At 58.7% G+C, this 27192-nt stretch overlaps 11 protein-coding genes across 12 annotated transcripts; 6 read left to right on the forward strand and 5 right to left on the reverse strand.

Moving 5' to 3' along the window:
* Positions 1 to 545: 545 nt before the first annotated feature.
* On the forward strand, positions 546 to 3831 carry SDRG_08972 (hypothetical protein). The gene has a single exon (XM_008614879.1). The coding sequence runs from the start codon at positions 577 to 579 to the stop codon at positions 3721 to 3723; it is 3147 nt and encodes a 1048-aa protein (XP_008613101.1). The 5' UTR covers positions 546 to 576; the 3' UTR covers positions 3724 to 3831.
* A 213-nt stretch (positions 3832 to 4044) lies between these two features.
* On the reverse strand, positions 4045 to 6109 carry SDRG_08973 (methylmalonate-semialdehyde dehydrogenase (acylating)). The gene is made up of 9 exons (XM_008614880.1): positions 5697 to 6109; positions 5429 to 5644; positions 5315 to 5383; positions 5203 to 5262; positions 4832 to 5151; positions 4698 to 4786; positions 4558 to 4652; positions 4361 to 4515; positions 4045 to 4317 (listed from the first exon to the last, which is right to left on the reverse strand). Exons 1-9 carry the CDS (start codon positions 6039 to 6041, stop codon positions 4149 to 4151), a joined length of 1518 nt encoding a protein of 505 aa, XP_008613102.1. The 5' UTR covers positions 6042 to 6109; the 3' UTR covers positions 4045 to 4148.
* Positions 6110 to 6736: 627 nt separating this feature from the next.
* SDRG_08974 (hypothetical protein) lies at positions 6737 to 7507 on the reverse strand (the record flags this gene model as incomplete). Its single annotated transcript, XM_008614881.1, has 1 exon — positions 6737 to 7507. The coding sequence occupies one exon, from the start codon at positions 7505 to 7507 to the stop codon at positions 6824 to 6826; it is 684 nt and encodes a 227-aa protein (XP_008613103.1). The 3' UTR covers positions 6737 to 6823.
* Positions 7508 to 9620: 2113 nt separating this feature from the next.
* SDRG_08975 (hypothetical protein) lies at positions 9621 to 10708 on the forward strand. Its single transcript, XM_008614882.1, has one exon. It carries the CDS (start codon positions 9704 to 9706, stop codon positions 10601 to 10603), a length of 900 nt encoding a protein of 299 aa, XP_008613104.1. The 5' UTR covers positions 9621 to 9703; the 3' UTR covers positions 10604 to 10708.
* A 70-nt stretch (positions 10709 to 10778) lies between these two features.
* On the forward strand, positions 10779 to 12048 carry SDRG_08976 (hypothetical protein). Its single transcript, XM_008614883.1, has 5 exons — positions 10779 to 11047; positions 11092 to 11417; positions 11469 to 11489; positions 11553 to 11770; positions 11819 to 12048. The coding sequence occupies exons 1-5, from the start codon at positions 10841 to 10843 to the stop codon at positions 12028 to 12030; spliced, it is 984 nt and encodes a 327-aa protein (XP_008613105.1). The 5' UTR covers positions 10779 to 10840; the 3' UTR covers positions 12031 to 12048.
* Positions 12049 to 12196: 148 nt separating this feature from the next.
* Positions 12197 to 17789, forward strand: SDRG_08977 (hypothetical protein). Its single transcript, XM_008614884.1, has 2 exons — positions 12197 to 13073; positions 13134 to 17789. The coding sequence occupies exons 1-2, from the start codon at positions 12255 to 12257 to the stop codon at positions 17604 to 17606; spliced, it is 5292 nt and encodes a 1763-aa protein (XP_008613106.1). The 5' UTR covers positions 12197 to 12254; the 3' UTR covers positions 17607 to 17789.
* A 1081-nt stretch (positions 17790 to 18870) lies between these two features.
* SDRG_08978 (hypothetical protein) lies at positions 18871 to 19827 on the forward strand (the record flags this gene model as incomplete). Its single annotated transcript, XM_008614885.1, has 2 exons — positions 18871 to 19265; positions 19315 to 19827. The coding sequence occupies 2 exons, from the start codon at positions 18871 to 18873 to the stop codon at positions 19649 to 19651; spliced, it is 732 nt and encodes a 243-aa protein (XP_008613107.1). The 3' UTR covers positions 19652 to 19827.
* Positions 19828 to 20448: 621 nt separating this feature from the next.
* SDRG_08979 lies at positions 20449 to 22152 on the reverse strand. Of its 2 annotated transcripts, XM_008614887.1 has the most exons (10): positions 21784 to 22152; positions 21609 to 21734; positions 21469 to 21554; positions 21344 to 21419; positions 21183 to 21304; positions 21006 to 21125; positions 20838 to 20958; positions 20728 to 20783; positions 20609 to 20678; positions 20449 to 20556 (listed from the first exon to the last, which is right to left on the reverse strand). In XM_008614887.1, exons 1-10 carry the CDS (start codon positions 22108 to 22110, stop codon positions 20491 to 20493), a joined length of 1170 nt encoding a protein of 389 aa, XP_008613109.1. In that variant the 5' UTR covers positions 22111 to 22152; the 3' UTR covers positions 20449 to 20490. The 2 variants fall into 2 exon arrangements, with proteins under 2 accessions (XP_008613109.1, XP_008613108.1); XM_008614886.1 differs by having other exon boundaries at positions 21006 to 21304.
* Positions 22153 to 22180: 28 nt separating this feature from the next.
* SDRG_08980 (hypothetical protein) lies at positions 22181 to 22802 on the reverse strand. Its single transcript, XM_008614888.1, has one exon. It carries the CDS (start codon positions 22699 to 22701, stop codon positions 22237 to 22239), a length of 465 nt encoding a protein of 154 aa, XP_008613110.1. The 5' UTR covers positions 22702 to 22802; the 3' UTR covers positions 22181 to 22236.
* Positions 22803 to 23699: 897 nt separating this feature from the next.
* On the reverse strand, positions 23700 to 24318 carry SDRG_08981 (hypothetical protein). The gene has a single exon (XM_008614889.1). It carries the CDS (start codon positions 24299 to 24301, stop codon positions 23783 to 23785), a length of 519 nt encoding a protein of 172 aa, XP_008613111.1. The 5' UTR covers positions 24302 to 24318; the 3' UTR covers positions 23700 to 23782.
* A 1708-nt stretch (positions 24319 to 26026) lies between these two features.
* Positions 26027 to 27042, forward strand: SDRG_08982 (50S ribosomal protein L13e). Its single transcript, XM_008614890.1, has 2 exons — positions 26027 to 26173; positions 26244 to 27042. The coding sequence occupies exon 2, from the start codon at positions 26250 to 26252 to the stop codon at positions 26871 to 26873; it is 624 nt and encodes a 207-aa protein (XP_008613112.1). The 5' UTR covers positions 26027 to 26173; positions 26244 to 26249; the 3' UTR covers positions 26874 to 27042.
* The last annotated feature ends 150 nt before the right edge of the window (positions 27043 to 27192 follow it).

The raw sequence follows: 27192 nt of genomic DNA on the forward strand, positions 1-27192 counted from the left end.
GTCCTCAAGGATCTTGCAGAAGCCAAAAAAGGTGTTGGAGTTATCTGCTCGAGCCTGTATTTTGTTCATTAAGCGGAAAGGTAGATGCATTCTTAGCGCCTTGAAATAGCCTTGTTTCGCTCTTTGGTCCGTCCCATCGTGCGTGGACTTGGATCCGGATTGGCTTCTTGGCGCCTTCTGATTGGTCAGACTTCGATCTTCAAGAGCCACTGTGGAATACGTAGAGATCTGCGGCAACGTTGATACTGCTTTCATTGGCAAAGCATTCAAAGCGTATTACTCTCTTGCCACGCTACCTAGTACAAAGAGACAGGGATTTAGTAGCCCAACAAAAGTTCCAGAACTTTGCGTTGGGGAAGATGATGCAGCCTATCCAAATACTGGTGGAGGATGCAAAACTGAAGGATCGTCGGTTTTGCACTAATGGCGACTTGTCCGGCCACGCTGGTGGTTAATTTGGTCGTGGCTATTTCGAGGACTATGAAAGGGATGCGGCGTCTCTCTATTTGGTGCTGAAGAAGAGATGTGGCGTCTCTATTTGCAGCCTCGCCAAGCCAGTTTGTTTCTGCCTTGCTCATGGCCTCCAAGAGCAACGACGCCCACGTCGAATGGGGTGTCTTGCCGCTCAATGGCGCGCTCGAGAAGCTCGTTACGACCCGGGGTGGCTTGAGCTCGGAAGAAGCGCAGAAGCGGCTCGGCGAATGGGGCGCCAACGCGCTGCCAACACACAAAGTCAACAAGCTCCTCGTCTTTCTCGGTTTTCTCTGGAACCCGCTCTCGTGGGCGATGGAAGTGGCCGCCATCCTCTCGATCATCCTGCTGGATTACCCCGATTTTGGATTGATCCTCGCGCTGCTTTTGCTCAATGCCGGCATTGGCTTTTTCGAAGAGATCCAAGCGGGCGACGCGGTCGCTGCGCTCATGGGCCAGCTCGCGCCGGAAGCCAAGGTGCTGCGCGACGGCGTCATGATCAACACCCCCGCTGCGCACCTCGTGCCCGGCGATGTGATTCGCATCCGGCTCGGCGATGTGCTCCCGGCCGACGTCAAGTTTCTCGAAGGTGACGCTGTCAAGATCGACCAGTCGTCGCTGACTGGCGAGTCGCTCCCCGTGACAAAGCGGGAAGGCGATGAAGGCTACTCGGGCTCGATCTGCAAGCAAGGCGAGATCGAGGCCGTCGTGACGTGCACGGGCGTGCACACGTTTCTCGGTCGGGCGGCCGAGCAGATTGCCGGCGCCGACAGTCACGGGCGGCTCCAAGAGGTGTTGACGACGGTCGGCAACTTTTGCATGGTGTCGATCATCGTCTGGTGCATCATCGAGCTCATCGTGCAGCTCGGCGGCCGCGCGAACGAGAACCCGTGCCTTCTCAAGAACGACGGCTGCCTCGGCGTCGCCAACATCCTCGTGCTCATCGTCGGCGGCATCCCAGTCGCGATGCCCACCGTGCTCTCGGTGACATTGGCAATTGGGTCGTCGGCGCTCGCGAGGGAAAATGCAATCGTGACGCGCCTCACGTCGATTGAAGAGATGGCGTCGATGGAGATCCTCTGCTCGGACAAGACGGGAACGCTCACGCTCAACAAGCTCTCCGTCGATATGGACAACTTGATCCCGTACAACGACTATGCAGCCGACGACATTCTCAAGTACGGGGCGCTGGCGGCCCGCATCGAGAACAACGAAGCCATTGACGTCGTCTGCTTCAACACATACCCGGGCCACAACACGCTCTGGCAACAGTATACGCTCCTGCACTACACGCCGTTCGACCCGATCACGAAGCGAACGATCGCCAAGATCAAGGAGAATGCGACCGGTCGGATCTTCCGCACGTGCAAAGGCGCGCCGCAAGTTTGCTTGGACATGGATGCCAACGCCGATAGTCTCCGGAGCGAAGTCGAGAGGCGCATTAATGAATTCGCCGGCCGCGGCTACCGCGGGCTCGGCGTTGCGTTTGCCCCGGACGATGTACCACTCGAAGACGCGTCGTGGCGCCTCGTGGGGCTTCTGCCGCTCTTTGATCCGCCCAGGCACGATACGGCCGAGACTATCCGGAAGGCGCTCGAGCTCGGCGTGTCGGTCAAGATGGTCACGGGCGACCACCGCGTGATTGCGATCGAAACGTGCCGCCAGCTCGGCATGCCCACCAACATTTTGGACACGTCGTTCTTCAACAGTACGCCGCCCGCCGGCGTCAACCTCGCGCAAATGGTGTACGAGACAGACGGCTTTGCGCAGGTGTTTCCCGAGCACAAGTTTGAGATTGTGCGGCTGCTGCAATCGCTCAACAAAGTCGTGGGGATGACCGGCGACGGCGTCAACGATGCGCCGGCATTAGCCCAAGCCGACATTGGCATTGCAGTCGATGACGCGACCGACGCCGCGCGCGCCGCCGCCGACATTGTGCTCGTGTCGCCAGGCCTCTCGGTCATCATCACGGCCATTCGCCTCTCGCGCGAGATCTTTTTGCGCATGAAGAACTACGCCATGTACTCGGTGGCCATGACGGTCCGGATCGTGTGCACGTTTGGCTTGCTCACGATCGGCTTCAACTGGTACTTTCCAACGATCCTCGTCGTAATCCTAGCGATTCTCAACGACGGTACGATTCTGACGATCGCAAAAGACAATGTGACCGCGTCCCGAACGCCCGACTCGTGGAAGCTCAAGCACGTCTTTATCGCATCCATCTGCTTTGGGCTCTGGCTCACGCTCTCGTCCGTCGTGCTCTTTGCCATCGTGTACCGCACAACAGCGTTTGCGGGGTTTCTCGGCGCCGAGAATCTCTGTGTGAGCTGCCTCAAGAGCCACTGCGACGCGTACTTCACCAAGCAAATCCAGCTCTGCACGCGCCAGTTTGGGAAATCGATGGTCTGTGGCGAGCTCGACGGGTCCGTGCCCCTCAACGTACAGCGCGACGCCTTGTCGGCCAACCGCGCGCGCTACATTGCCGGCTACTGGGAGGCCTACACCGTCTACACGGCCGGTGAGACCCGCGACGATCTCTTCACCGACCTCTCGGGCAGCCATATCAACGACCTGCCGTACACGCCGAGCGCCAACGACGTCTATAACCAGTTTGTCACGCAGTATACAGCGACATCGGTCGACGACGCGCTCGATGGCAACGGCGTCGGGCTCGTCGGCCACGACTTTGTACCGCTCACGAACGGCGCCAGCTTTTGCGATTTTATGTGGAGCTACGCCAACTTCAACAGTACATGGACAAAAGACTTCCGCGTCATTGGCCCCGGCCGGCAAAAGAAAGATGGCATCTTGCGCGCGCTCATGTACACGCAAGTGTCGATCTCGGGCCAAGCCCTCATCTTTGTGACGCGCACGGCCGGCATCAACACGTGGTTCTTTGCTGAGAAGCCGTGCACCCTCTTGCTGCTCGCGTTTGTCGGCGCCCAAGTCGTCGCTTCGCTCATTGGGTACTTTGGGTTTCACGGGTACCCGAGCGACCGCATCGCGATTATCGGCTGCGGCGGCGGCTACCTCTTGATCGCGTGGCTCTGGTCGATCGTGTGGCAGTTTCCGCTCGACTTGATCAAGTTTGCCGTCAACTACGTCCTCCAAACGCGCGCGTACACGTCGACGGCCTTTGACTCGCGCATCAATGCCGGGCACCCGACGATGGCGCACGCGCGCGTCACGAGCCGCGTCCGCACCGAGCGGGCCATCTCGACGTCGCGGGCCGTCCCGACTGCCACCAGCTGAGTCTCGGAACCCTACCCCTAAAACCATAAACCCTAACCCGAAACCAGGGCGATTCCGTCGCACTGCCTTGCATCGTTTGATTGAAAAATAGAAAACTCCATACACCGACTCTGTTCTTGTCTCTACGTGGCAACGATGCACTGTCCGCAGCTCGCGATGAGCTATGAGTCATACCTCGTCGCGGGCTGCTCATGGTAGCGCCACGTCATAACTCATGACGTGGCGCTACCACGAGCAGCCACACGTGTCGTGTGGGGCAAGGCCATAAGGCCCAGCGACCACTGTTGATGGTCTCAGTGTCAAGCACAACAACAGTCCAGATGCCATACGATAGAAAGGTGCGTGAGTTTAGCTGGCACAGGAAGACATATGACGTTGGTGGCGGGATTAAAGGTGCGCAATTGTTATTCGATCCAGTGAGGTAGCTACATTTGACCGGCAAAGTTGGCGCGATCGAGCGTCGCTTCGTGGAGACTCCACTTGGACGTGATCTTGCGGCGGTGCGTGCAAAACTCGACGCAGCCGTCGCCAGTAATGTCCATGTCCCCGTACTTGCTCTTCGTGCCGTAGAGACCGCCAAACGAGAAGGGCTCGCTACACGCAACTTTGAGTTTGTCGACAAAATGCGGTCGCGTACCGGGGCACGGGCACGCCAATGTTGACGCCAATCATTGCGGCTTGGAAGCGGGACGCAAAGTGCTCGGCGTGGCCGCCATGGCTCGTGTAAATGCACGCAGCGTTCCCAAAGGGCGACGCATTCTCGATCGCGAGTGCCTCGTCCGCCGAGTGCACCTACAGGAATGACGTTCTCTGTACATTCACGCAGCACACTACCTTGTACACAGAGAGCACGGGGCCAAAGATCTCGTCGTGCATGGCTGCGTCGGCCGGGTTGGTGTGCAGCAGCACCGTCGGCCCGACCCAGTACCCTAACCCGCTTCGGTAAATAGGCACTAAAATGAAGTGTCGCCTACCGTGCCCCGCGGTCTCGGTGGCCCACGCTCGGCCATCGACGAGTACGGTCGCGCCGCTGGCTTCGGCGTCGTTGATGTACTTGAGAATGCTACGCCCACAACGTCAGCAACGGTATTTCAGCGCATAGACGGACCGTTTCTGGGACACGGCGTCAATGATGGCGCCGACCTGGCCCGCGCCCGTCCCGCGCATGAGGTTGCGCGCACGCTGCACGACCGACTCGAGGAGCTCGTGGCAGTTGCCGACGAGGAGCAAGACGGACGCCGCCATGCAGCGCTGGCCAGCGCAGCCCGCAAACGAAGCCACAATGTCTTTGGACGCAAGGTCCAGGTCGGCGTCGGGAAGCGCAACGAGGTGGTTCTTGGCGCCACCGAGCGCCAGCACACGCTTGTCCAAGGCCCGGCAGCGGCGGGCGATCTTTTGCGCGACCGGCGACGATCCGACAAAGGTCACCTACGACGTTCGACATTGTGGGGCATTGTTGGAGGTGGAGAGTCGTCGTACGGCTGCCACGTCGGGGTGGTCGCACAGGCTCGTCACCGCTTCGGCTTGGCCGTGCACAATCTGCCAGAGGTCTGAGCCTCCCGTCTCTATCGATAGAATCCGGAATGGATACCTGGAAGACTCCCGGGGGTACGCCAGCCTCGGACAGAAAGCTCGCGACGCGTGTCATTGTGATCGGCACCTACATCGAGTTGGCTCGTCCAGCGATGTGGATCGCAGGTGCTACCTTCTCCGACGGCTTCAAGATGACGCAGTTGCCTGTCGTGAGCGCAATCGGGACTGTCCACATGGGCACCATGATCGGAAAGTTGAAGGGCACGATCGAGGCAATGACCCCAAGCGGGGCGCGCGTCTCCTGGCAGGTAATGCCGCGGGACACCTCGAGCGTCTTGCCTTGCAGAAGCTGCGGCAGCGAACACGCATACTCGACGGTCTCGTTGCCCTATGCTCACGCAGTTATGTTATGTGGCGTCGACAGACAGCCACACGCGTACCTTGATGACGCTGGCGAGCGCCTCCGACTTGTTCTTGCCGTTCTCCAGCACCACAAGATCGGCGAGCTCGTCGGCGTGCTTGCGCATGAGCTCGTGGAACTTGAGCATGATGGCCGCCCGCGCCTTGACGGTGAGGCCGCTCCAGCCAGGCAGCGCCTTCTTGGCATGCTCAACGGCGACTGCAACGTCGGCGGCGGTCGACACGGCGACCTTGCCGATGATCGCGCCCGTGACTGGGCTCTCAATGTCGAGGTACGCGCCGCTAGTGGGCGCCGCAAAGCGGCCGTGGACGTAGTTGTCGCACGTATACGACGTCTTGAGCTTCTTGGACGGACTCTCGGGCATGCTTGTCGACCTCTGTTTTTCCGACTGACGACGAGATTTCTTGCCTTCTTGAAGTTGGGCAAGCTTCGATGCTTTTCGGCCAATCCCACGCGCGTATCTTTCATCGGAACCAATCCAAGAACTGATAGCCACGGAATTCCATGCTTTCCACCAATCAGACGTCGTGTATCCACGGGGAGATCAGATTGCGATCCTCCACCACGTGGCAAAATGGCAAGAGAAGCCGGCAGAAATCAGGGCAACCAAGAAGGGCAACCAAGAACAGCCACCAAGGTACGTGGGGTGGACGACGAGACGCACCAAGACCGACCCCTTAGCGCACCACGTAGTATTATGCAAAGACAACGGGATGTACGCGGAAACGACGCATGAACGGAGGTGCTCACGCATTAGTGCGGATGCCAATGACCGAAGAAGTGCATCGAGGCTCAGGATTCCCCGCGGCCGTAGCCGTACGGCGTGGCCGTCAGTAATTCCAGGGTACTCGTTGATGGCGCGCCGTTTTATACATCGTCGCAAAGGCCGCGGCCACGACCAGGTTGGACCAGGCCCCCCCACGGGTTATAGTAAAACGAGGACACTGTGGTATCGCGTAGAGAGAGTGGGCAGCTGCTTCGTACGCCGCCGACGTGGCCGCCGACAGCCTCCGTGTGCGACGACGACGACGGCATAAGCCGCGATTCCAAATATTTTGATTTTGAAATGAAAAAGAGCCGCGCTCCGTGCACTACGGAGCGCCGTGTGTATATTTCGGGCATACAATAATAAATAGAGGCTGCTGTCTAGACGATGTAGCCGGCGAAAGCCTCGGTGCGGCACATGGGGCACGTGTGCTGCGTCTCGAACCACTCCAAGATGCACTCTTGGTGGAACTCGTGGCCGCACGGGAGTTGGAACACGCTGTCTTTCGCGCCATCTCGATGGTCTTCGAGGCAGATCGCGCACGGTTCGGTTGTCGCAACAGTTGTCGTCGTCGGGCGGCAGTTCATTCGCGTCGGCACGGCGAGCGCGTGGCCGAGGAGGCGGTAGATCTCATTGAGTTGCTCCGTCTCAAAGTACGAGTCGTTCGATGGGTCGCGGAGCTCGAGGCAGGAGCTTCGAAGCTGCATGAGGTGCGCGACAAACTCCTTGAGGCCGATGAGGCGCTCCTGCACGATATTGGTCGTGTCGAGCCCGAGCCGCTTGGGCGGAAACTTGGCAGAAACGACTGGCGCCAAGAGCGCCACAACGCGGTCGGTCTGGCGTGCGCCCTTGAGCTTGAGCGCGTGCTTGTACATGCGCTGGAGCTGCGTCCGGACGTAATAGAGGTCCGAGTATCGGCGCTTCATGGACCACCAGACGTGCGAATTCGGGCACATGACGGTGAGCGAGTAGTACGTGACGAGGTGGCCGTAGGCCTGGGAGAGCGTTTGCTTGGCGCTCGACCGGATGCTCACGAGGGTCAATGGCTTGGTCAGTGGACGCATTTTGGAAACTGCGAGTGTCTTTGGTTTGCTCGCCGCGGTGTCGCAGCGGCGCCCACTGTCACATGCTGGGACCATGCTGATTTTGTATGCCACTCGTTCGAGATACTTGCATTTAATGCATTCTGATTGGCGCTTGCGTTTTGATGCTGCGTCGGGATTGGCTGTATCTTTTGGAACGCACCAATCAGATGCTGTGGACACCAGATTCGGCGCGCCGGTTTGCAGGCGCGACAAGAATCGGGTTATCGCAGTGTTATCGCAGGTCCATGCCCTTTGGGTTCCATGCAGGCGAGACCACCAAAATGGTCCTGACGCTCTGCACAAATGGCGACAACTTGCAGCGCGAGACGTCGAGTGCGTGCGCGGAACGCGTTGGCACAAGGAGGAGGCCAGTCGGGCGCAAAAACCGGCAACGTGCGACGAAACACGCATTTCGCGTGCGCGTCGGTTGGATTCGAAGCCTGGACGTTGAAGCAACCCAATGCGTGAATCTAATCCTGGATCGGCCATCTGCTTGGCGCAGGATTAGATGTGCAGGTGCGGGGCAATATCCTACCACGGTGCCGCACACGACACATTTGGCGCCTGTCTTCTCGTCCAGTACACATCGAGGTTTCAATTGCGAAAAGCGATGGGCATGTCGCCACGTCATAGCAAGCACTTTTGTTGAGCCTTACGCAAGCGTCCTACGCTATGAAAGGCAGCTGCTCGTCAAACGGTTTGGCCAACGTCTTGTACGCCCGAAGAGAAGCATGTCGCGAAGCGCGCCCTTTGCAACCGATGAACATGAACACGCAATGGCAACAAAAACCCGCGCGTTTTTCTCCAAACGAAACAATCAAAAGAGTATCTTTGGCCGCGTCGGCAACCGACTTCAACGTCGGCAGCGACGCCCCAGCAGTGCCAAGCGACGACGAAGCGAGTACACTGTATGCGGCTTCGAATGCCCTTTTTGTTCAACAAGTATGCGGACGCGATTGCACGACCAGGCGCCGAGAACCAGTGTTTGGATCGTGTAATCCCGTGTCGCCGGCCCCATCGAAGGTGTCGTTTGCGTGTGGTTGAAGAACGAGCTGACAGCGGCTGTTATAACGATACTCCGTGAGTGGAGTTGTGGCCATAGAAATCACTACACCACGTAGACGAACGCCAACAATCTCGTAGAAAAGACGAAGCTTCTTTTGGATGGACGGAAATAGCGAATCAAGTACCCAAGCCCGCGCCGTCCACAGGATTGGCTCGACAACGTGCCGAAGTGCACGTTTTGTTTGGTCTTGTAGCAGCCCTCGCTGCAACCTCTACAGTACGACTACGAGCATTCGAGGTCCATGTTCGCTTGGACAAGGCAGGCTCTTTGCATACCAATACTCCGCAGAAACAGCACACATGATGTTGGTGATGTTGGTTGCTTTGGGAAGATACTCGCTGAGTCATTGGCCTTTGAGTCATCATCACCTGCTGGCGCGAACATTTATGTGCCGAGCGTTTTCGGTGCTGGCCATAATTGGGGTCCTGGGTGCCACGAGGCAATTCGAGACGCCAAGACACGCAGTGTCAGTTGCATCACGTTGCCTTGTACGTGACTGTTGGTCGCCGCACGGTTGGTCGGTGCGCACTGCAAGCGTGCGGGACACCGCCAACAACCCTCGTTGTCGACACGTGCGGCGTCACCACTTGGCGAGAAAGTTCGAACAATTGGCGCGCCCTTTGAGCAACCAATCACGTGGCGCGCTCATTAAGATCGTCGCCCCGCGATCTTTTGCAACGCTGTGGATCGCTCGTTCGGGGTCGACAAGCTGGGGCCCACTGCATACAGCACTTGCCATATCGTGCAGATCGCCCACGTGCAGTTTTAGCACGATACGACGAGCAAACAACAGCTTCTACAAGCATATTAATGTGTCTACCACTAGACAAAATACGAGTGAAATACTTCGAGGGGGACCATCAATCTCTCCTAGGCCAAAGTTTCATGGGACGTCGAGGCAAGACGCGCCACCACCTGTGACCAGAGGCGTCCCGCACCAGCGGGGGTTTTGTTTCGAACCAATCACACACGCCGCGTGGGACCAAACATTCCAAGTTCGAAGGCTTGGTGGCCGCTGAAAACGCCGGGACGGGAAGATTCGTCATCGCGCTTCGATCACAAACGCCAGCGCACAAGTCGATTTGGTCCATCTCGGCTACATCGTTTGAATGAACGAGCCCACGTATACGATGCCGCCGCTGCAGTTTGCCCTCCAAGGTGGCTTGCCAGCGCCGATGCCGACGCCGAAAGCCAAGGCCAAGGCGTCGAGTCCCGAGTCGCCGATCAAGAAGCGCAACGTGGGCGTACCCAAGTTTCTTCGGTTTCTCTACGAAATCCTCGAGAAGGAAGACAAGAGCGTCATTTGCTGGTCGCACAAAGGCACGGCGTTCCAGATCCGCAAGCCGGATGCGCTCGCCCACACCATTCTACCGCGCTACTTCAAGCACAACAAAGTATCGAGCTTCCAGCGCCAGCTCAACTACTTTGGCTTCAAAAAGTGGACCAAGACGCAGACAGTCGTGTGCACGTTCAGCCACCCCAACTTTGTGCAGCATCGACCCGACGGGATCAAGCTCATCAAGCGCAAGGAGCGCGGGCTCGCCGAGATGACCACGACCACCAACGCCACCAACTGTCCTGGGCTGGTCGACGAGCGCCCACTGCCTTTTCCAAAAGAAGTGCGTCGCCAATCGTGGGCCCCGCGCGCCACATACGACCTCTACATGCACGGCGATCTCCTCCATGCGCAAACAAACATGCGCAAGCACAATGTCCATGTACCCGCGACGCCGTATGCGCCCGAGGCGTCGAGTACGACCTCGTCGTTCAGCACCGAATGGGGCGATGTCTTCTTGTACGGACCCCCCACCGTCGAGCCCGTGGGGTCGTCGTACTTTGATCTGTGGGACGACGACGGGACCGCGGCGTCGGCGTCGTACATGACACAAAGCGCCCCCATCGTGCACGAATTGCCGGCGCATCTGGTCACCATCAAGCACGACGACATGCTTCTGGATGGGTCCTACGACCCGTCGTGCGCGCGCTTCTGCCACGTGGCCGAGTTTTAGCCCTTTCGATTTGTTTGCATCTTTTTTCGCTGCTTTGGCTTGCGCATTTGCACCTTCTTCTCGCTCGTTTCAACGTATTTAATACTACCCTCTTTCGATCCAGAATGTGTTGCTGTCGCTGCCAGTTGTAGGGTAGACACCGGTTGCTCCAAGTAGCAAGACGCAGATAGTGGGGGTCGACCAAGGGTACTTTAAGCCCTTGGGGGCGCCGAGGTGTCCGTTTTCGAAACCGACAACATGTCTGACATGGACGACGACGACGAGGAAGACCTCGTGCCCAAGCCGGCTGCCGACGCGGTCTCGATCAAGTCGCACCGCATTGTGCTCGGGCAGGCATGGGAAGACGGCCCGCGGCTCGACGAAACGCATTTGGCGTTCGTGCGCTTGGACTTTGCACGGCGAAAAGCATACGTTCTCGAGCTGCGCGACCGCATGCGACTCAAGGTCCCTCACATTCGCCTCGTCGCGCGTAACAGGTTTTTGTGTAGAGCCAGCCCGGCGTCGAGTTTTTCCCCAAGCGCCCGCGCACGCTCAAGACGCTGGCCGCGAAATACGCGCGCAGCAACTTGCACTTTTTGCCCTTTGTCAAAGTGTCGCTCACGGACGCCGTCTGGGACGCCGACCTTGTGAACGTGTCGCGGCTTCTCTTCCGGCGCGTGCCGCCCGACAGCCGCGACAAGGACGGTCGGCTCGCCATGTCGATCGCGATTCAGCTCAAGCAGGGCGCGATCGCCAAGTTTCTCCTGGACAAACGCGCCAACGTCAACCTTCAAGACGAAGGCACGCTCTTCACGCCCCTCCACATGACGCTCGTGTAGGCCATGGATCCATTGATGGGGTAGCGCTCACCTTGTCGTATGCCTAGCATGGGCAACAAGAGCATCGCGTAACACGCCGACAGAGCGCATCGTTCATGACGGGTTGATGTTAAATGTGGTCCTACATGTAGGCGACGCTTTATCGAAGACGGCGCCCGCGTCGACGTGGCGGATGTCGATGGCATGCAGCCGCTGCATTGGGCGACGATCCGAGGCTTCCTTGAGGTCATTGCGATGCTGCTCGAGCATGGCGCGGACGTGAACGCGCAAGACAACCTGGGCATGACGCCGTTGCACATTGCATGCTTTAAAGGGTACATCGACCTTGTCGACTACCTTCTCCACACCGGTGCGATTTCATCTCGTTGATTGCGCGGCGATGTCATGGCCTGAGTAGCCCACGCTGATTTGGACGTCCAAGACGCCCAAGGCTTCTCCCCCGCGCTCTACGCGCGCATCGAAGATAATGGCGAAGTCCTTGACCGCATCGAAGAGTTTCAAGTGGAGCTGCGCAAGCGCGATGCCAAGCGCGCACGGCGCGCGCGTCGACGGGCCGAGCGCTTGGCGCAGCGAGAGCTTACCGAGAGCAGCCCCCATTCGCTTATTTAACAGACCCTTGCCTGCTCTTGCTTTGGTGCTCATGCCCTCTACGTTCTGAGCGCTGTCCGCTCATACGTGGCAGCGTCGGGTGAAACTGAAATTCGCAAAGTGCGTCTAAAAGCGCACTTGTGCGGGACCTTGCACGGGATTGGCTGAAAATCGATCACTGGTGGAGATCGAAGCGTAATTTACGAGTGGTCGCATTTTCACTTCAAGATCGTCGGGTTGCCGCCATGGACGCGTCGATGGACCAGACGATCCTGCGGCATGAGGTGTCGGAGATCAACTTCGGCTTCTACTCGGACGATGAGATCCGCGCGCTCTCGGTCAAGCAGATCACGTCGCGCATCTCGTTTGACGGGCTCAAGAACCCGGTCCTCGGCGGCTTGTACGACCCTGCGATGGGCCCGATCGATTTCAACATGATCTGCCCGACGTGCCACATGACGCAGAAGGAGTGCCCGGGCCACTTGGGCCACATTGAGCTGCCGGTGCCGGTCTACTCGCCCGTCCTCTTTGCGACGCTCCTCAACATCCTCAAGCGCAAGTGCATGAGCTGCCACAAGTTTCGCCGCGCGTCGTCGTCGTCGCGCATCTTCCGCGTGCGCCTCTTGCTCTTGGACAATGGCTACATTGAAGAGGCCTCGCAGATGCTCGACCTCCTGGAGCAGAAGGACGGCAACTTTGAGGAAGGCCATGCGCAGACCATCCAGCGCCAACAGGCGATTCTCGACGAGTACGAGCGCCTCGCGCTCTCGGGCGCGGCCACGTTTTTGCCCAAGAACCCGCGCGCCGTCGAGGTCGAGCGCGATAGCATCATCAGCGCGTTCCTGAAAGGCATGACGTACAAGTGCGAAAACTGCGAAGCGCACTCGCCGGCCATTCGCCAAGACTCGGCGGCCAAGATCTTCCTCAAGCCGCTCTCGCAGCGCTCGCTGCGCCACAACAAGTCGCGCGCGATCAACCTCAACTCGGCCTTTGACATGGTGCACAAGACGACCGACGGCAAGGCGCCGGCTGCCGACGACTCGGACGTCGACTCGGACGAAGACGTACGATGCTATCTAGCGACGTTCCTTACGATTTGATGCTCATTATGCTCTGTCCACTAGATGGACTCGGACCGCGAAGAGGCGTCGACGGCCGGCCACCAGTACCTCGCGCCGCTGGAGGTCATGTCGCAGCTCCAGCTGCTCTGGCAAAACGAAGATGGCTTGACCGAGCTCATGTGGGGCAACCGCGTTGCTGCGAGCCGCCGCGGCGACAACCTCGCGCTCATCGGCTGGCAAAAGTTCTTCCTCAACGTGATTCCGGTCGCGCCGTCGCGCTTCCGCCCGCCCGTGATCATGGGCGACACGCAGTTCGAGCACGCGCAAAACAATTACCTCTCCAAGATCATCTCGCTCTCGGAGCAAATGATGCAGATGAACAACGCGCGCCGTGAGACGACGGACACGGAGACGGCCAAGTCGGTCAACCTCTCGGACAAGATTTACCTCTGGACCGAGCTCCAGACGCAGGTCAACTGCCTCATCGACAACTCCAAGGCCAAGCGCCCGGACGACATGCCCCAAGGCATCAAGCAGCTCATCGAGAAGAAGGAAGGTCTTTTCCGCAAGCACATGATGGGCAAGCGCGTCAACTACGCGGCGCGCTCGGTCATTTCGCCGGATCCGTACATTGCGACGTCCGAGATCGGTGTGCCCCTTCGCTTTGCCAAGACGCTGACGCTGCCGCAGGCCGTCACGCCGTGGAACGTCGTCGAGATGCGCCAGCTGGTCGAGAACGGCCCGCAGATCCACCCGGGCGCCAACTTTGTCGAGAACGAGCGCGGCCAGCTCATCGATCTGAGCAAGCGCACGCCCGACCAGCGCCGCGCGATTGGCAAAACGCTGTTGACGCGCTCGGCGAGTGCGCAGGGCGCGCACCAAAAGCACAAGGTCAAGCGCGTGTGGCGCCACCTCAAGAGCGGCGACGTCGTGCTCATGAACCGCCAGCCGACGCTCCACAAGCCCAGTATGATGGCGCATGTGACGCGTGTGCTGACGAATCCCGCGATGCAAACCATTCGCATGCACTACGCCAACTGCAACACGTTCAACGCCGACTTTGACGGCGATGAGATGAACATGCACTTTCCGCAAAACGAGCTCGCGCGCGCCGAGGCGTACCACATTGCCAACAACGACAACCAGTACCTCGTGCCGACGGACGGGTCGCCGCTCCGCGGTCTCATCCAGGATCACGTCGACTCGGGCGTCAAGCTCACGCAGCGTGACACGTTCTTGACCAAGGACATGTACCTCCAGCTCGTTTACTCGGCGTGGACGTGCCTCGACGGCGAGAAGGGCGTCATCAAGACGCTGCCGCCGACGCTCCTCAAGCCGCAGCCCATGTGGACGGGCAAGCAAGTCATGTCGACGATCTTGCTCATGCTCACGGCCGGCAAGCCGCCGCTCAACCTCGACTCGAAGGCCAAGATCAAGGCCGACCTCTACGGCCCGAAGAACGCCGAACACATTATCGTGTTCCGTGACGGCGAGCTGCTCCAGGGTGTGCTTGATAAGGCGCAGTTTGGTGCCTCCGAGTACGGTTGGGTCCATGCCGTCTACGAGCTCTACGGCGCGGGCACGGCCGCGAAGCTCCTCACGGCGCTCGGCCGCGTGTTGACTTGCTACCTCCAGTATGCGGGCCACACGTGCGCGCTCGAAGATTTGACGCTGACGGGCCCGGCGGAAGTGGAACGTCGCCGCCTCGTTGAGCAGAGTGTCTTGCACGGTGAGGTTGCGTACTCGGAGTTTGCGGGCCTTCCGGGCCTCAAGAGCGACGAGACCCGCCGGATGAACGACGACGAGCGCGCCACGCTTCGCGAGACCATGCGCCGCAAAATGGCCGAGGACCTCGAGAACACGTCGTCGGCGCTCGACTCGCACATGATGGGCTTTGTCCATGGCTCCAACTCGGAGATCATCAAGTCGTGTCTGCCGCACGGCCAGAACAAGAGCTTCCCTGCCAACTGCTTCTCGCTCATGGTGCTCACCGGTGCGAAGGGCTCGATGGTCAACCACTCGCAGATCTCGTGCGGTCTCGGCCAGCAGGCGCTCGAAGGTCGCCGCGTGCCCGTGCTCGTGAGCGGCAAGTCGCTCCCGTCCTTCGAGCCGTTTGACCCGAGCCCGCGCGCCGGTGGCTACATTACGGATCGATTCTTGACGGGGTTGCGCCCGCAAGAGTACTACCACCATTGCATGGCGGGCCGTGAAGGTCTTGTCGATACGGCTGTCAAGACGTCACGCTCCGGGTACCTCCAGCGTTGCTTGGTCAAGCACCTCGAGGACCTGCATGTGGGCTACGACCACACGGTGCGCAACTGCGACGGCAACGTTGTGCAGTTTTTGTACGGCGAAGACGGTGTCGATACGCTCAACTCGGCGTTCCTCTCGGGCAAGGCCGACCAGATGAGCTTCCTCGCGATGAACCACGCGTCGCTCTCGCACAAGTTTGGCATCACGGCCGACTTTTTGGAGACGTCGGGTCTCGACGTGGTCGCGCCTGCGCAGCTCCACCACGAGATCAAGTCGGCCAAGCGCCACGGCTACGAAGGCGGTCTCTTTGAGATGCACTCGATGAAGGAAGGCCTGAGCGTCCTTGCGCGCCGCCTCCAGCCCGGCCACCACAAGTGGAAGAAGGGCCATTTTGCGTTGGGGTGGCATGCGGCGACGATCGCCAAGGTCGACGACAGCGGCGACTTTGCCGTGTACGACCTTACGTACGAAGACGGCGAGACGGTGCGTGGCGTGCCGCAGTTCAAGCAGCTCAAGGCGAGCACGGCGACGATGCCCGAGAACGAGTACATGGCTGGCTCGGTCGAGCTCATTCGCCCGCAGCTGCCCGACCCGGTCATGCACGCACTGCCGCTCAACCATCACATTGGCACGGTCTCGGAGAAGACGCAGAACCACATTGAGTCGTACTCGAAGGCCAACCCGAGCAATTTGCTCGAGTCGAAGAAGAACAAGCTCGGCGGCGTCGTCTCGGCGTCCGGCTTCCGCCTCATGGTGTGGGTCAAGTACATGCGCAGCTTGTGCCAGCCCGGCGAGAACGTCGGTACGATCTGCGCGCAGTCGATTGGCGAGCCCTCGACGCAGATGACGCTCAACACGTTCCACTTGGCCGGCCACGGTGCCGCCAACGTCACGCTCGGTATCCCGCGTCTGCGTGAAATCATCATGACGGCCAGTAAGAAGATGTCGACGCCGATGATGACGATTCCGTTGCTCCCGACGGCGTCGCCGGCCGACGGCATGGCGGTCGAGCAGCAGCTCAACCAAGTGCCGCTTGCCGAGCTCATTCGCAACACCAAGGGCATTCGCGTCCAGGACCAGTTCTTGGAAGCCGAGAACCGCGTGCTCTGGTGCCGCGAGTACACGATTCGTCTCTACTTTTTCAAGCCCAAGCTCATCCGTGACGCGTTTGGCATCACGACCAAGGAGATCCAGCGCGCGTTTGGCCGTCACTTTGTCTCGAAGCTCCTCACGCTCCTCAAGCACGAGATGCGCAAGAGCGGCGTGACGATCTCGGTCGAGTCGGGCAACACGATGAGCGCGCGGGCGTCCGACAACTTTGGCGACGACGATGACGACGCACCGCGTGGCCGTGCCAAGAAGACCAAGGACGACGACGATGATGATGACGACGAAGACCAAGGCACGCTCAAGTTTGGCGCCAAGAAGGAGGCGTCCGGCTACGGCGACATGGACGACGAAGACATTGCTGTCCAGCGTGCGGCAGACTCGGACGATGACGACGACGACGAGGCGCCCAAGAAGAAGAAGAACGCGGCGTCGTCCGACACGGAAAACAGCTCGGACGACGAAGACGCGGCGCCGATCAAGGTCCTCAAGGGCGAGCTCAAGGACGTCCCGGTCTCCGCGACGGTGTCCAAGAACCCGTACTTTGCCGGCGCGGGCGTCAACACGACCGAGCACTATGGCGAGCTCAAGCTGCGGTTTCCCGCCAACTTCAAGACGCTGCTCCTCGTGCCGCTCATCGAGAAGATCGCGGCGCAGGTGCTCGTGCGGTCGTGCCCGGGTATCTCGCGCTGCTACGCGGTCAAGCAGCGCCTCGACAAGTCGGGCGACGAAGAGCAGTGCATCCAAACCGCGGGCCTCAACTTCCAGGCGATCTGGGAGCTCAACGACAAGCTCGACGTGAACCGGCTCGTGACCAACGATGTTTACCAAGTGCTGCTCAACTATGGTGTCGAGGCCGCGCGCGCGTCGATCTCCAAGCAGATTCAAGATGTGTTTGGCGTCTACGGTATCTCGGTGGACCCGCGCCACTTGAGCTTGCTCGCCGACTACATGACGCACTACGGTGACTACATGCCGCTCAACCGGTCGGGCATGGCGCGCAAGGGCTCGTCGTTCCAGCAGATCACGTTCGAAACGTCCATGAAGTTTTTGACGGAAGCCGCGACCGGCAACTTTGGCGACGACATGGCGGGTCCCTCGGCCCGTATCGTGCTCGGCCAGCCCGTCAAGCTCGGCACGGGCTCCTTCTCGCTGATGGCGCCCATCGCTCTGTAAACGACAAGGTTTAGAGGCCTAGGCTACATGATGCTCTCATAATTCTATTTTGCATGTTATTTGGCGTCCTGCAGTGTGCAGAAAGATCAACTTATCAAGTGGCGACATCAACGCACGGCTAAAGGCGTGAAACTGCACCAGAAGCGCGTTTTTCTATTAAAACCTTGCGTAACTGCACGAAAAACGCGTTTTTCTACTATAACCTTGTTGCACGCATGTCTACGTGACCACGATGGTGGAATCGCCATGGCGACCGTCGATCGTCCAGATACGAAGCGCCAGCGCGTGTCGCCTGGTGGGCTGCCCAACGAGATGTTGCAGTGCATTGCCGAGTACTTGGCGGACGCCAAGGCGAAGCAAACCTTCCTTGCAGCATTTTGCCCACGCGGCTCGCGGTGTCCATGACAGCGCTCGCCGCGCCTCTTCGCAATACCAACGCTAGGCTGCCGCAGCGCATCGAGCTGTAGCCGCAGCTTTCGTGGCGCCCTCGCGTCACCGACCCGCAGCTTGTCGCGGCCGTGGAGGCCATCTCGCCAATGCTGTCGTCCGTCGACGCCGTCGGGCACGAATCACCCTGGTATCACACTCCACGCTTGGCCAAGGTGGATGTGGGCTACGTCTGCTCAGACACGCACATGGCGCGGGCTGTTCGCAACTGGTCTCAACAAGCCGGGTCGCTGCGCCTGCACATGGATGACGACGACCTTGCGTCGCGACGTCACTGTCGCGCCAGCCGGTGCTGAAGCGCCTGCGGGTCGTTTGCGGTCTTGCTCGGTGCGCGCAGTCGCAAACCAAATTGTTGCGTGGCGTTGCCGCCTCCAATCTAACGCATTTGCGCTTGAGTTACGACGACCCCGAGATGTGTGGGTCTTTGCCTTGATGATCGAACGCTCCGAATTGCTGGTACTGGCACTTACACTTGTGGATACCTTGGCGCAACTGAAGTCGCGCCTGCATCACCACAGTATGCACCTGCCACGCCTACAGCACCTCGATGCGGCGTGTTTGGACCGTGATGAGACGCACATGAGCTTCCAGCACTCGTGAGCTTGGCGCTTCGCGCGTCGGCCTGTGATGGTCACACGGCTGAGGAGCTAGCAGACCGGTTGCCGAGCTGCGTCGCCTCACAACCCCATCAGGCTGCTCAAGTACCCAGGCACCGTGCTTGACCTTCTCACGCATCCGGTTAAACACCAATGCCACACTTATAACCGGATGGGCCGGGCCCAGATTGCCTTTTTCTCGAAGAGCATCAAAGAGCAATATGACAACGATGGCACCAAGTCGAGTGCTCCGGGTTGTGTGCATCTCGGACACGCATAGCAGGCACAACGACTTGGTCGTGCCGGACGGCGACATCTTGATCCACGCTGGCGACTTTACAAAGCGCGGAGGCCACGCCGAGATCAAGGCCTTTGACGACTGGCTGGCCGCGCTGCCCCACCGCCACAAGGTTGTGGTTGCGGGCAACCACGAGCTGTCGCTCGATGCGGCATGGTACCCCACTGACTGGAAAAAGTGGCACAAAACCTTCCAGGACCCGAGCGTCTCGAAGCAGCTTTTGCGCCACTGCACATATTTGGAGAACCAAGTGCTGGAAGTCGAAGGCCTCCGCATCTTTGGGTCGCCGTACAGCACGCTCAACCCCGGCGCCGTCATGTGTGTACTTCCTCGCAGCTGCGTCGTCGCTTATCAGTCACGCGCGTAGGGCCTTCCAGGCGTTTCCCGGCTCGCACGCGCAGGGCATTTGGGGCCAAGCTCCTGCGAACGTCGACATTCTTGTGACACACGGACCGCCGCTTGGAATCCGCGACCTGAGCGTGCGCGGCCACCGCTGCGGCGACGAAGACCTTTTGCACGACGTCCAGACGCGCATTCTGCCCAAGTACCACGTCTTTGGCCACATCCACGAGTGCTATGGCTCCGAGACAATTGGTCCCACGACCTTTATCAACGCTGCTTCCTCCACGCTGCTCCGGCAGTGCACCAACGCACCGATCGTCTTTGACATTGCTCTCGCCTCAAAAGACGACGAAACAATGTAATTGCTACACAAAGGTACGTCTTTGCTTGTGCGGTTTGATCCATCTTCAAGGTCCAAATTATAATACTTCGAGTTCTCTTTCTATATGATTGTCTACATCAAAATGGATTAAAACAACTGCCCAAAAGTGTGTAGACTAAAGATTTCATTGATCACAAAGGACTCGTGTTTATTGCTCCTGAAACGTGGCTTCGTCAGCCTTGAACTTTTTCCGAAGGTCGGCCCGAACTGTCGAGATGGCCCCGATCGCAAGGACCTTGCGCTTCGATGCGGTGCTGAGTGGCACGCGCTTCCAAGACGTTTGTGGTAGTGTCGGTACCGTCGTTGCTGGGACGAGCGGCGTCGGCAGGGGCGTTTCTTGAGCGAGTGGCGGTAAAGTTGCTTGGGTGACCGCTGCCGTCGCTTTCGCGCGACGCTTCTTGGCGCCAGCAACCCAAACGTACGGTGCATGCTTTGTGTTGAGAAATGGCGATGGGGAGATGGCAGTGTACATGGGATTCGGAAATGATGTCCTGAACTTTGAGCAATCGAGCCCATTACGCGCTTTTGCATGATAGTTTTTGTATCCGGATACGCCGGGCTCAAAATGATGGTCTTTGGAGCGACATATGTGTTCGACGGTCCACAGGTCGACGTACAGCTATGCTACTATAGTACCGGTAGGTCCTTGGAGTAGGTCCTTGGAGGCCAAGACGCGATGCGGTCAAGTGCCAAGATCCCTGTCCACACTGCGTGCTGCATTATTGGACCTCGGACTCTATCGCCGTCGTCGTGGACTTGCGACCGACTGACGATGCATTGGTCTTCTTGTGTTCCATGCATATTATATTTTGACTCCATTTACATGGTAGACACACTACGGTGGGCGGCGTGATAAATCGAGTGCCCTGGCGCTGCGCCCAAGACCTATTCGAACGTGCATAAACGACTTTTGCGCGGTCCGAGTCGCCGAACAGACCTGGGTCATGGCGAGCTTTGTCGTCGCAATCGGCGGTGGTGGCGCCGGGGTCACGAGGGTCATGTAGTCCCTACTCACAGACATGTGCATCTGTACGATGAAATTGCTGCGTCTCGTACATGAAGCGGTCTTTTCGCCACATTTTCAGATACGTCGCCGCAAATGTCTGCGACTCCTACACCCCAGTGTCATTGTCCGTAAGAGGGGCAAGAGAAAATCGCGCGCGCACCGCGTTCTTGACGAGCGACTGGCCCGTCCCAACGTGGTCGCGAGCACCACAGATTTGGGCGCTCGCCGGGTCTCCCGATTTCGCCGACGCGCAGCGCATCCACATGAGCTGGAAGAGCGCTCTAGGCATGCCACGTATTTAGCAGAATATGCGTGCGACAAGACGCACTTGAGCCGGAGGACGGCGTCCGTGTCCGGGTGCGCGGCCAGCTGCAGCGCGATGCGCATGAGAAGGTCGCAAAACCCGTCGTACGTGAGTCGGCGCGAGAGATCGTCAATCTTGACAAGGCTGTCGACGTACGCATAGGCAAAGCTGGTCACAGAGAGGTATGCGCTGAGCCCATACTTGCGCGCAAACGTGAGCGCATGGCTGTAGCTCCAATAGAAGCCGCGTCGGCGGTCACCCAAGTGGGGCTTCTTGTCCATCGGGTTCCTCGAATCCGGCGGGATCGCATAGTAGCTAAAAATCTAGACCCATGTGAGATGTGTCATGTTGCCGTGACGCACCTCGAGCAGACTGGCCTCAAACGCACCCAAGAGCTTTTGTGCAACTGCGCGCGGACGCGTCGTGCTGATCCGAGGCCTATCACATCGCGTGGTCTGCGCAGCTTCACCAAGCTACTCCTTCGTACGGTCGCATCTTGGCGCTGCGGGGTGTCTGGACACACTGGTCCACAATGTACTTGAAGGCCATGGGCGGTGATACGCCCGGATGCGCCTAGTACGGCCAAGATGCGTCGAGGAAGGTTCGGATACACGTTGTCCATTCTACCTGCTGCGCCAGGGCCCACAAAAAGTGAAGGAACTTGTCGTAGCTGAGCTTGACGCTGGTCGTGCGCGTGTGCATGAGCTTGCTCGCGAGCATCTCGACATCGCGGATTGTAAGCGCCACGAGCGGCTACTTGTCGAGCTTTCCACCCTCGTTCATATAAAGTCGAGTGGAATACCTTGGCGTCTTTGAGCACCAGCGGCGACGACGAGGTGGCGACCGTGTCGAGCACAATGCGACACTCTTGGAGGAGCTTGATGACGTTGCCGAGGCGAATGCACGTCGGGTCGTCCGACGACGTCTGGAGCGCAAACGACGTAAAGACCAAAAAGAGCTTCTCTTCCCGACTCTGCTGGTCGTCCGTGTCGATCGAGAAAGGGGGCGGGCCCGCGTTTGTCTCGGCTGGGTAGTCCTCGCACCGCTCGACGTCCTCGAACGCATGGTCCTGGAGCAGCGCGTCCGGCGACAGCGACAGAGAGATCATCGAGTGCAGCAGCGTTTCCATTCTTGGAATGCATCCTGTCGACGCGGATGCTCGAGATGATGGCGCCTGTCTAAATATACACAACGCGACGTCGACAATAAATAGCACTTGTATTGGGCAAGTAAGTGGAAATAAGAAATGAGGTGTCTAGGCGCGGCGGCGGCGCGAGACTTTGGTGAGCGCAATGCACACGTTGCGCGCGTTGGACGAGAAGGCGACCGCCATGCAGCACTCGCACGTCGACTTGTCTTCTTCAGCGATCGCGGTGAGCGTGTTCTTGTGCTCAAAATCGGCCTTCCAGTAGTCGAGCTCAAGCTCTGAGAACGGCACCTTGTGGCCGCCGACGATCGTTGCGAGTTTGTGCATGCGGACGCGCGGCCGGTCAATAAAGCGGTGCGAAATCGTCACATCCGGCGCGCCGAGCTCGTACTGCGGCAGCACCTGCTCCGACGCGAGGCGCGCCTTGCAGCAGCTCGGCGTGTCGTCGATCGGCTTGTACGGGTGGCACTTTTTGGTCGTCCAGCGCAGACCGCCGCGCGGCTTATTGGTCTCGACGTCCTTCAAACCTATCTTGGGCTTCTTCTGGAACATCTTGGCGAGGACAATGGCCATGGTAGAATGGATGTGGTTGGAAGAGATCCAAAGGCAAAGTGATGAGCCATGACCACCACCACGTCGCAGTCGAATTCAGCGTCATCGGGTGAGCAATCTCCAGTTGGCATGGTATTTTATTGCGCTTTTCGCCGCCTTTTCGCGTGCAGCATACAAATTCCTTTATGTTTGAACCTGGATTGCTTGCTGGATCCCACGCTTTCGGATTTCCACACGGATTTTTACTCGCGCGCCAAACGGTTCAGTTCTGATAGCCGGTCGCCGATCACTTGGTATTTTATTGCATTTTCACTCAACGTTGAAGTCATTTTATGCAAGCTGTTGACCAAATGGCGCGCTGTATTTTTTCTAGTATTCTTCGACATCACGGCTGGCACATGTCGCAGTGCCAGGTTATTAAGCTCGACAAGTCATGGATGAACCCAAGACGGTGCGATTGGTAGAGCTTTCCTGTACGCCGTGATCCCAAGCAGGATCATATCGTGAGCCCGCGAGCGATCAGCGCTCGGACCTTGATTTTGTTGAAGTGGACGTGCTCGGATCCAACATCATCCTAAATTGCGCTGATGCGCCACAGGCTCGCAAACACGAGAGGTCGGGCGGAGCTCGCTATCGGGCGGTTGCACGGTTCCTCTCATATGTGTACAAGTAATATACGAGCAGTTGGGCATCTTCTTCTATCTTTTGTCGTGCAGGATACTGGAAGTCAGGTTGTATGGTTGCGATCATATTCTTGTGATTTGCTCGAAGGTTGCCGATCCACGAGGAGGCAGCCACGCGCGTGTTGTTTGCGTCAAGACAAGGCGCCTGAAGTCGTTTTGCTCTTGCCCTTTATCTTGCACTACCGCGATGGTTTATAGGCCGCGCGTCGTCGGGCAGGTGCGAGGTGGAAGCTTCTCGACACAGTCGTCAGTCTCGTCCAAATTTTGCGCCCGCATCCACGAATCTCGTCCGGACGACCAGTATTCGTTGATTTCTTTGATGACGTCGGACAAAGATACCTCTTAACGCAGACAGCTTTGTGTTTGCATAAATTTTTATACAAAGGTACTTTTGTACTAAACGATTGATTACCTATAAATTAGTGGCGACGCGCGTTCACCAGAGGTCGTCGCAGCGACGGCAAGGTCTTGGAGATCCATATTTTGTTTGTCGAGAGCTCGAACGCACGCGACTGGCACGCGTCGCACACGGCCGGGTTCTCTTCGTCGATGGGCGAGCACACCATGAACCATTGTCGTTCAAACTTCCAGTACGCGCGCTCGGCGGATGTCCACGGCACGTAGTGACCCCCAATAAGACTCGAGCGTTCTCGTCGCTTGGACAGGTCGTGCTTCTTGTAGGCAATCGTAATGTGTCGGGAGGCTGTGACCGGCGCTGGCTTGTGCCCGGCCGCGCACGGCACCTGGGATGGCTCGCTTACGTTGGAGACGCGGCGGCGGAGTCGGCGCCATGGCCAGCCCTTTGACTTAGTTGGCTTGGCCGTCAACGTCGTGGGGGTAGGCTCCTGGGGCATGAGGAGGAAGGCGAGTACGCTCATCGCGTCAAATTGCACTTTGAGCAGCCATCGCATCTGGGTTGCCAAGCGTTGGAATGGCATCAGGATATCCACGTCGCGTGCGTCCACGGATTTGTCCAATCCCATGCGAGGGATTTAGCAGGCGGTGTTTTCATTGGTCGACGACCAGTGCACGTATGTATTTGCAGCATGTCAGGTGCAGGTTTGTTGAAATTTCGAGTCCACACCTGGTCCCGAGGCCGTCCGCGAGGTCGGAGCCTTGCCACAAGCCAAAGACTGATACGTGGGAATGTGGGAATCTGGGAATAGCGAGATGTCCGCTATTGTCGCGCCCCATGGATCGAACCAGGACCCTTGCCAGAGATACGCAGCATGGCAGGTGCGCGTTCGGTGGATACGGATCCCTCGTTGTTGACGATGGGGTGTTGGACAAATTATAGCTCAAATTATAGAACGTGCGCTTCAGAAATCGATCCCAGCATGCGACAGAGGCTGCTTCGGTGCCTTCGGTGATTGCCTGCGCATAACGCACATCTCGCCCGGCTTGATGGGCGGAGAAGCCACGCGATCGCATCCGTCGATCGCGATTCCAACGCACGGGCGACCTCCCGCAAGCTTGCGTCGTCGCTTGCTGTTCGTGTGCGCACTGCAAGCGTAGTGGCTTGGTGCCACCGACGCTGTTCTCGACGGGCATATATCGGAGCATGGACACGGCAAATCCGGTCAAAATTTGCGCGCGCGCTTTTTATGGAGGCAATGCGTTTGAGCAGTTGGACGCGCCAAGGTACTCGTGCGTGTAGGTATATTATCCTGGACGATTCCACCATCGCATTGACGTCGCGTGGACGTGGCCATCAAGCGATGTAGACTACTTGCTTTGATACGAGTCCAGGGACCTCTCAAGATTGTACGGCAGCAGCTGCAAGGAAGAATGAAATCCTGGCGCTTTCTACGCCAGTCGGATGCGAAATCAAAGCACGGAATATCTTTTGGCGCCCGTTCATTAGGGTTCCCTGGACAGACTACCTTGCATGCATCAACGCTGGACGTCCAACGAGTCTTCAGCTGCCTGTGAGCGAGATTCGCGTTCGGCGAGATGCGTCGACGCCTCTCAATGCATTCTGCCTTCGAGTGTTATTGATAGTGACAGCGGTGGCAGCAATAACACCACTGGGGCGTCCACGCACGTTCCAGCCCATCTCGGGTCCTCTGCAGGCGAGACGCAAGCCCTTTGGACCTTCGCTGAAGCTCGCAACGCTCCGGCGATACGAGCTGCAAGAGAAAGTGTCGCTTGTCTTTTCTGATGTCCTGGAACCATACCATGTGCCGTGCGTTCGTAAGTCAGGTTCAGTCCGAGAACAGGAGATGGAGGACGAAGAGGCGGCCTTGTGCAACCAAGACGAGGCGTCTGCAGTCTCTGCAGCAGGTCTCCGCCAACCTCGTCCGCGACCATTCCATTAACTCGATCGCAGCATCATAAGGTTGTCGCTGCCACTACAAGAGACGTCGCATGCACTCGCCATCGCTCATTCGACTCTTGGCTCGCTGCTTGCCCGTGCTCTTGCCATCGCGGGCCGTAGCTCTTGCGAGATACTGTACCTGTCCGCTGCACCAGCGTACTGCGTCGGGCGTAGCAGGCAGCCTACATGTGCAAGCATTGCACGGAATGCGTCGCGATCGACGGGCTGCAGCGCGCCTTCTGCCGCCGCAGCGCTGGCCGCGTGCAAAATGGCGCTTGTGTATAAGGTTCCAAAGGTGCATCGTGGTATCCGGATGCGCCCGTGCTAAATATGCATTCTGAGAGGATTGCTGCGCAATGTGATTGGCCGTTGGATTTTACTGGCCGCGAGGGATGACTGGTCCTTGGTGTGGTTGGCTGCGGCTCTCTTTTGGGCGCCGACTTGTATCAACGTATACGACCGGGTTTTAAGTTCCAATTTAACTTGTAATAAGGTAAGAAACGCAAGTTGCCGGGCATGATGGCCGCCTGGCCGACGACGCAGGAGGCTCATGATCTGTGTAGTCAACCATGGTCAAGCACAACAACGTGATCCCGAATGGCCACTTCCACAAGGACTGGCAGAACCGCATCAAGACGTGGTTCGACCAGGCCGCGAAGAAGAAGTCGCGCCGCCTGACTCGTAAGGCCAAGGCTGCGGCCATTGCCCCGCGCCCGGCTGCTGGTCTCCTCCGCCCGGCTGTCCACTGCCCCACGGTCAAGTACGGCTCGAAGGTCCGTGCCGGCCGTGGCTTCACCTTGGATGAGTTGAAGGAAGCTGGCATCTCGCGCAAGCAGGCCCTCTCGATCGGCATTGCCGTCGACTACCGCCGCACCAACAAGTCGGTCGAGTCGCTCCAGGCCAACGTCCAGCGCCTTAAGGCCTACAAGTCGAAGCTTGTTGTCTTCCCGCGCAAGCGCGCCTCGAAGCCCAAGCAGGGCGATGCCTCGGTCGAGGACATCAAGGCTGCCGTCCAGCACACGGGTGCCCTCTTCCCGATTGCCCGTGCCTCGACGGAAGTCGCCACGGCCAAGATCACCGACGCCATGAAGAACGAGTCGGTCGTCAAGACCCTCCGCCTTGCCAAGGCCGACGCTCGCCTCGTCGGTCTCCGCAAGAAGAAGGCCGCCGAGAAGGCCAACGCCGACAAGTAAATTTGCCGGTCGGAACTTGTCTTGATCAATTGGAACACATAATTGAGAGCAAAGCCAACCCTTTGTTCGACGTCGTACCCTACATCCGGTCCTCTTTGTTCTTTCGCGATCGCGCTGCCATTAGCTCTCGAGTAACCCTAGCGACTATATCGAGTCTGGCATGTCTTCGTGCGATCGCTTGCGGCTTGTGGAGCCCATGGCCCGAGGGTTGGACCGTCCAAGCACGAAATGCAACTTTATCGTCTTGGCGCCTGTCGCTGGGCCCGCGGCTTCCGAGGATGTCTCCTTGCGCCCCACGTGCAGCGTAGGACCCATGTGG

Source organism: Saprolegnia diclina (assembly GCF_000281045.1).
Source record: "Saprolegnia diclina VS20 unplaced genomic scaffold supercont1.28, whole genome shotgun sequence".
NCBI lineage: Eukaryota > Oomycota > Saprolegniomycetes > Saprolegniales > Saprolegniaceae > Saprolegnia > Saprolegnia diclina.

Excerpts from the sequence above, each read along its gene's own strand:
- SDRG_08981 (XM_008614889.1), bottom strand. The coding sequence starts at position 24,301 with ATGCCATTCCAACGCTTGGCAACCCAGATGCGATGGCTGCTCAAAGTG.
- SDRG_08976 (XM_008614883.1), top strand. The coding sequence starts at position 10,841 with ATGTCTGACATGGACGACGACGACGAGGAAGACCTCGTGCCCAAGCCG. Across the intron at positions 11,418-11,468 it reads CCCCTCCACATGACGCTCGT|CATGGGCAACAAGAGCATCG; the intron begins GTAGGCCATGGA and ends TCGTATGCCTAG. Across the intron at positions 11,771-11,818 it reads CGACTACCTTCTCCACACCG|CCCACGCTGATTTGGACGTC; the intron begins GTGCGATTTCAT and ends TGGCCTGAGTAG.
- SDRG_08982 (XM_008614890.1), top strand. The coding sequence starts at position 26,250 with ATGGTCAAGCACAACAACGTGATCCCGAATGGCCACTTCCACAAGGAC.
- SDRG_08980 (XM_008614888.1), bottom strand. The coding sequence starts at position 22,701 with ATGGCCATTGTCCTCGCCAAGATGTTCCAGAAGAAGCCCAAGATAGGT.
- SDRG_08973 (XM_008614880.1), bottom strand. The coding sequence starts at position 6,041 with ATGCCCGAGAGTCCGTCCAAGAAGCTCAAGACGTCGTATACGTGCGAC. Across the intron at positions 5,384-5,428 it reads TCTTGAAGCCGTCGGAGAAG|GTGCCGATCACAATGACACG; the intron begins GTAGCACCTGCG and ends AACTCGATGTAG. Across the intron at positions 5,263-5,314 it reads TACCCCCGGGAGTCTTCCAG|ATTGTGCACGGCCAAGCCGA; the intron begins GTATCCATTCCG and ends GACCTCTGGCAG.
- SDRG_08977 (XM_008614884.1), top strand. The coding sequence starts at position 12,255 with ATGGACGCGTCGATGGACCAGACGATCCTGCGGCATGAGGTGTCGGAG. Across the intron at positions 13,074-13,133 it reads ACGTCGACTCGGACGAAGAC|ATGGACTCGGACCGCGAAGA; the intron begins GTACGATGCTAT and ends TCTGTCCACTAG.
- SDRG_08972 (XM_008614879.1), top strand. The coding sequence starts at position 577 with ATGGCCTCCAAGAGCAACGACGCCCACGTCGAATGGGGTGTCTTGCCG.
- SDRG_08979 (XM_008614886.1), bottom strand. The coding sequence starts at position 22,110 with ATGGAAACGCTGCTGCACTCGATGATCTCTCTGTCGCTGTCGCCGGAC. Across the intron at positions 21,735-21,783 it reads TGGTGCTCAAAGACGCCAAG|CCGCTCGTGGCGCTTACAAT; the intron begins GTATTCCACTCG and ends CTCGACAAGTAG. Across the intron at positions 20,557-20,608 it reads CAAAGCTCGCCATGACCCAG|GTCTTGGGCGCAGCGCCAGG; the intron begins GTCTGTTCGGCG and ends ACGTTCGAATAG.
- SDRG_08975 (XM_008614882.1), top strand. The coding sequence starts at position 9,704 with ATGAACGAGCCCACGTATACGATGCCGCCGCTGCAGTTTGCCCTCCAA.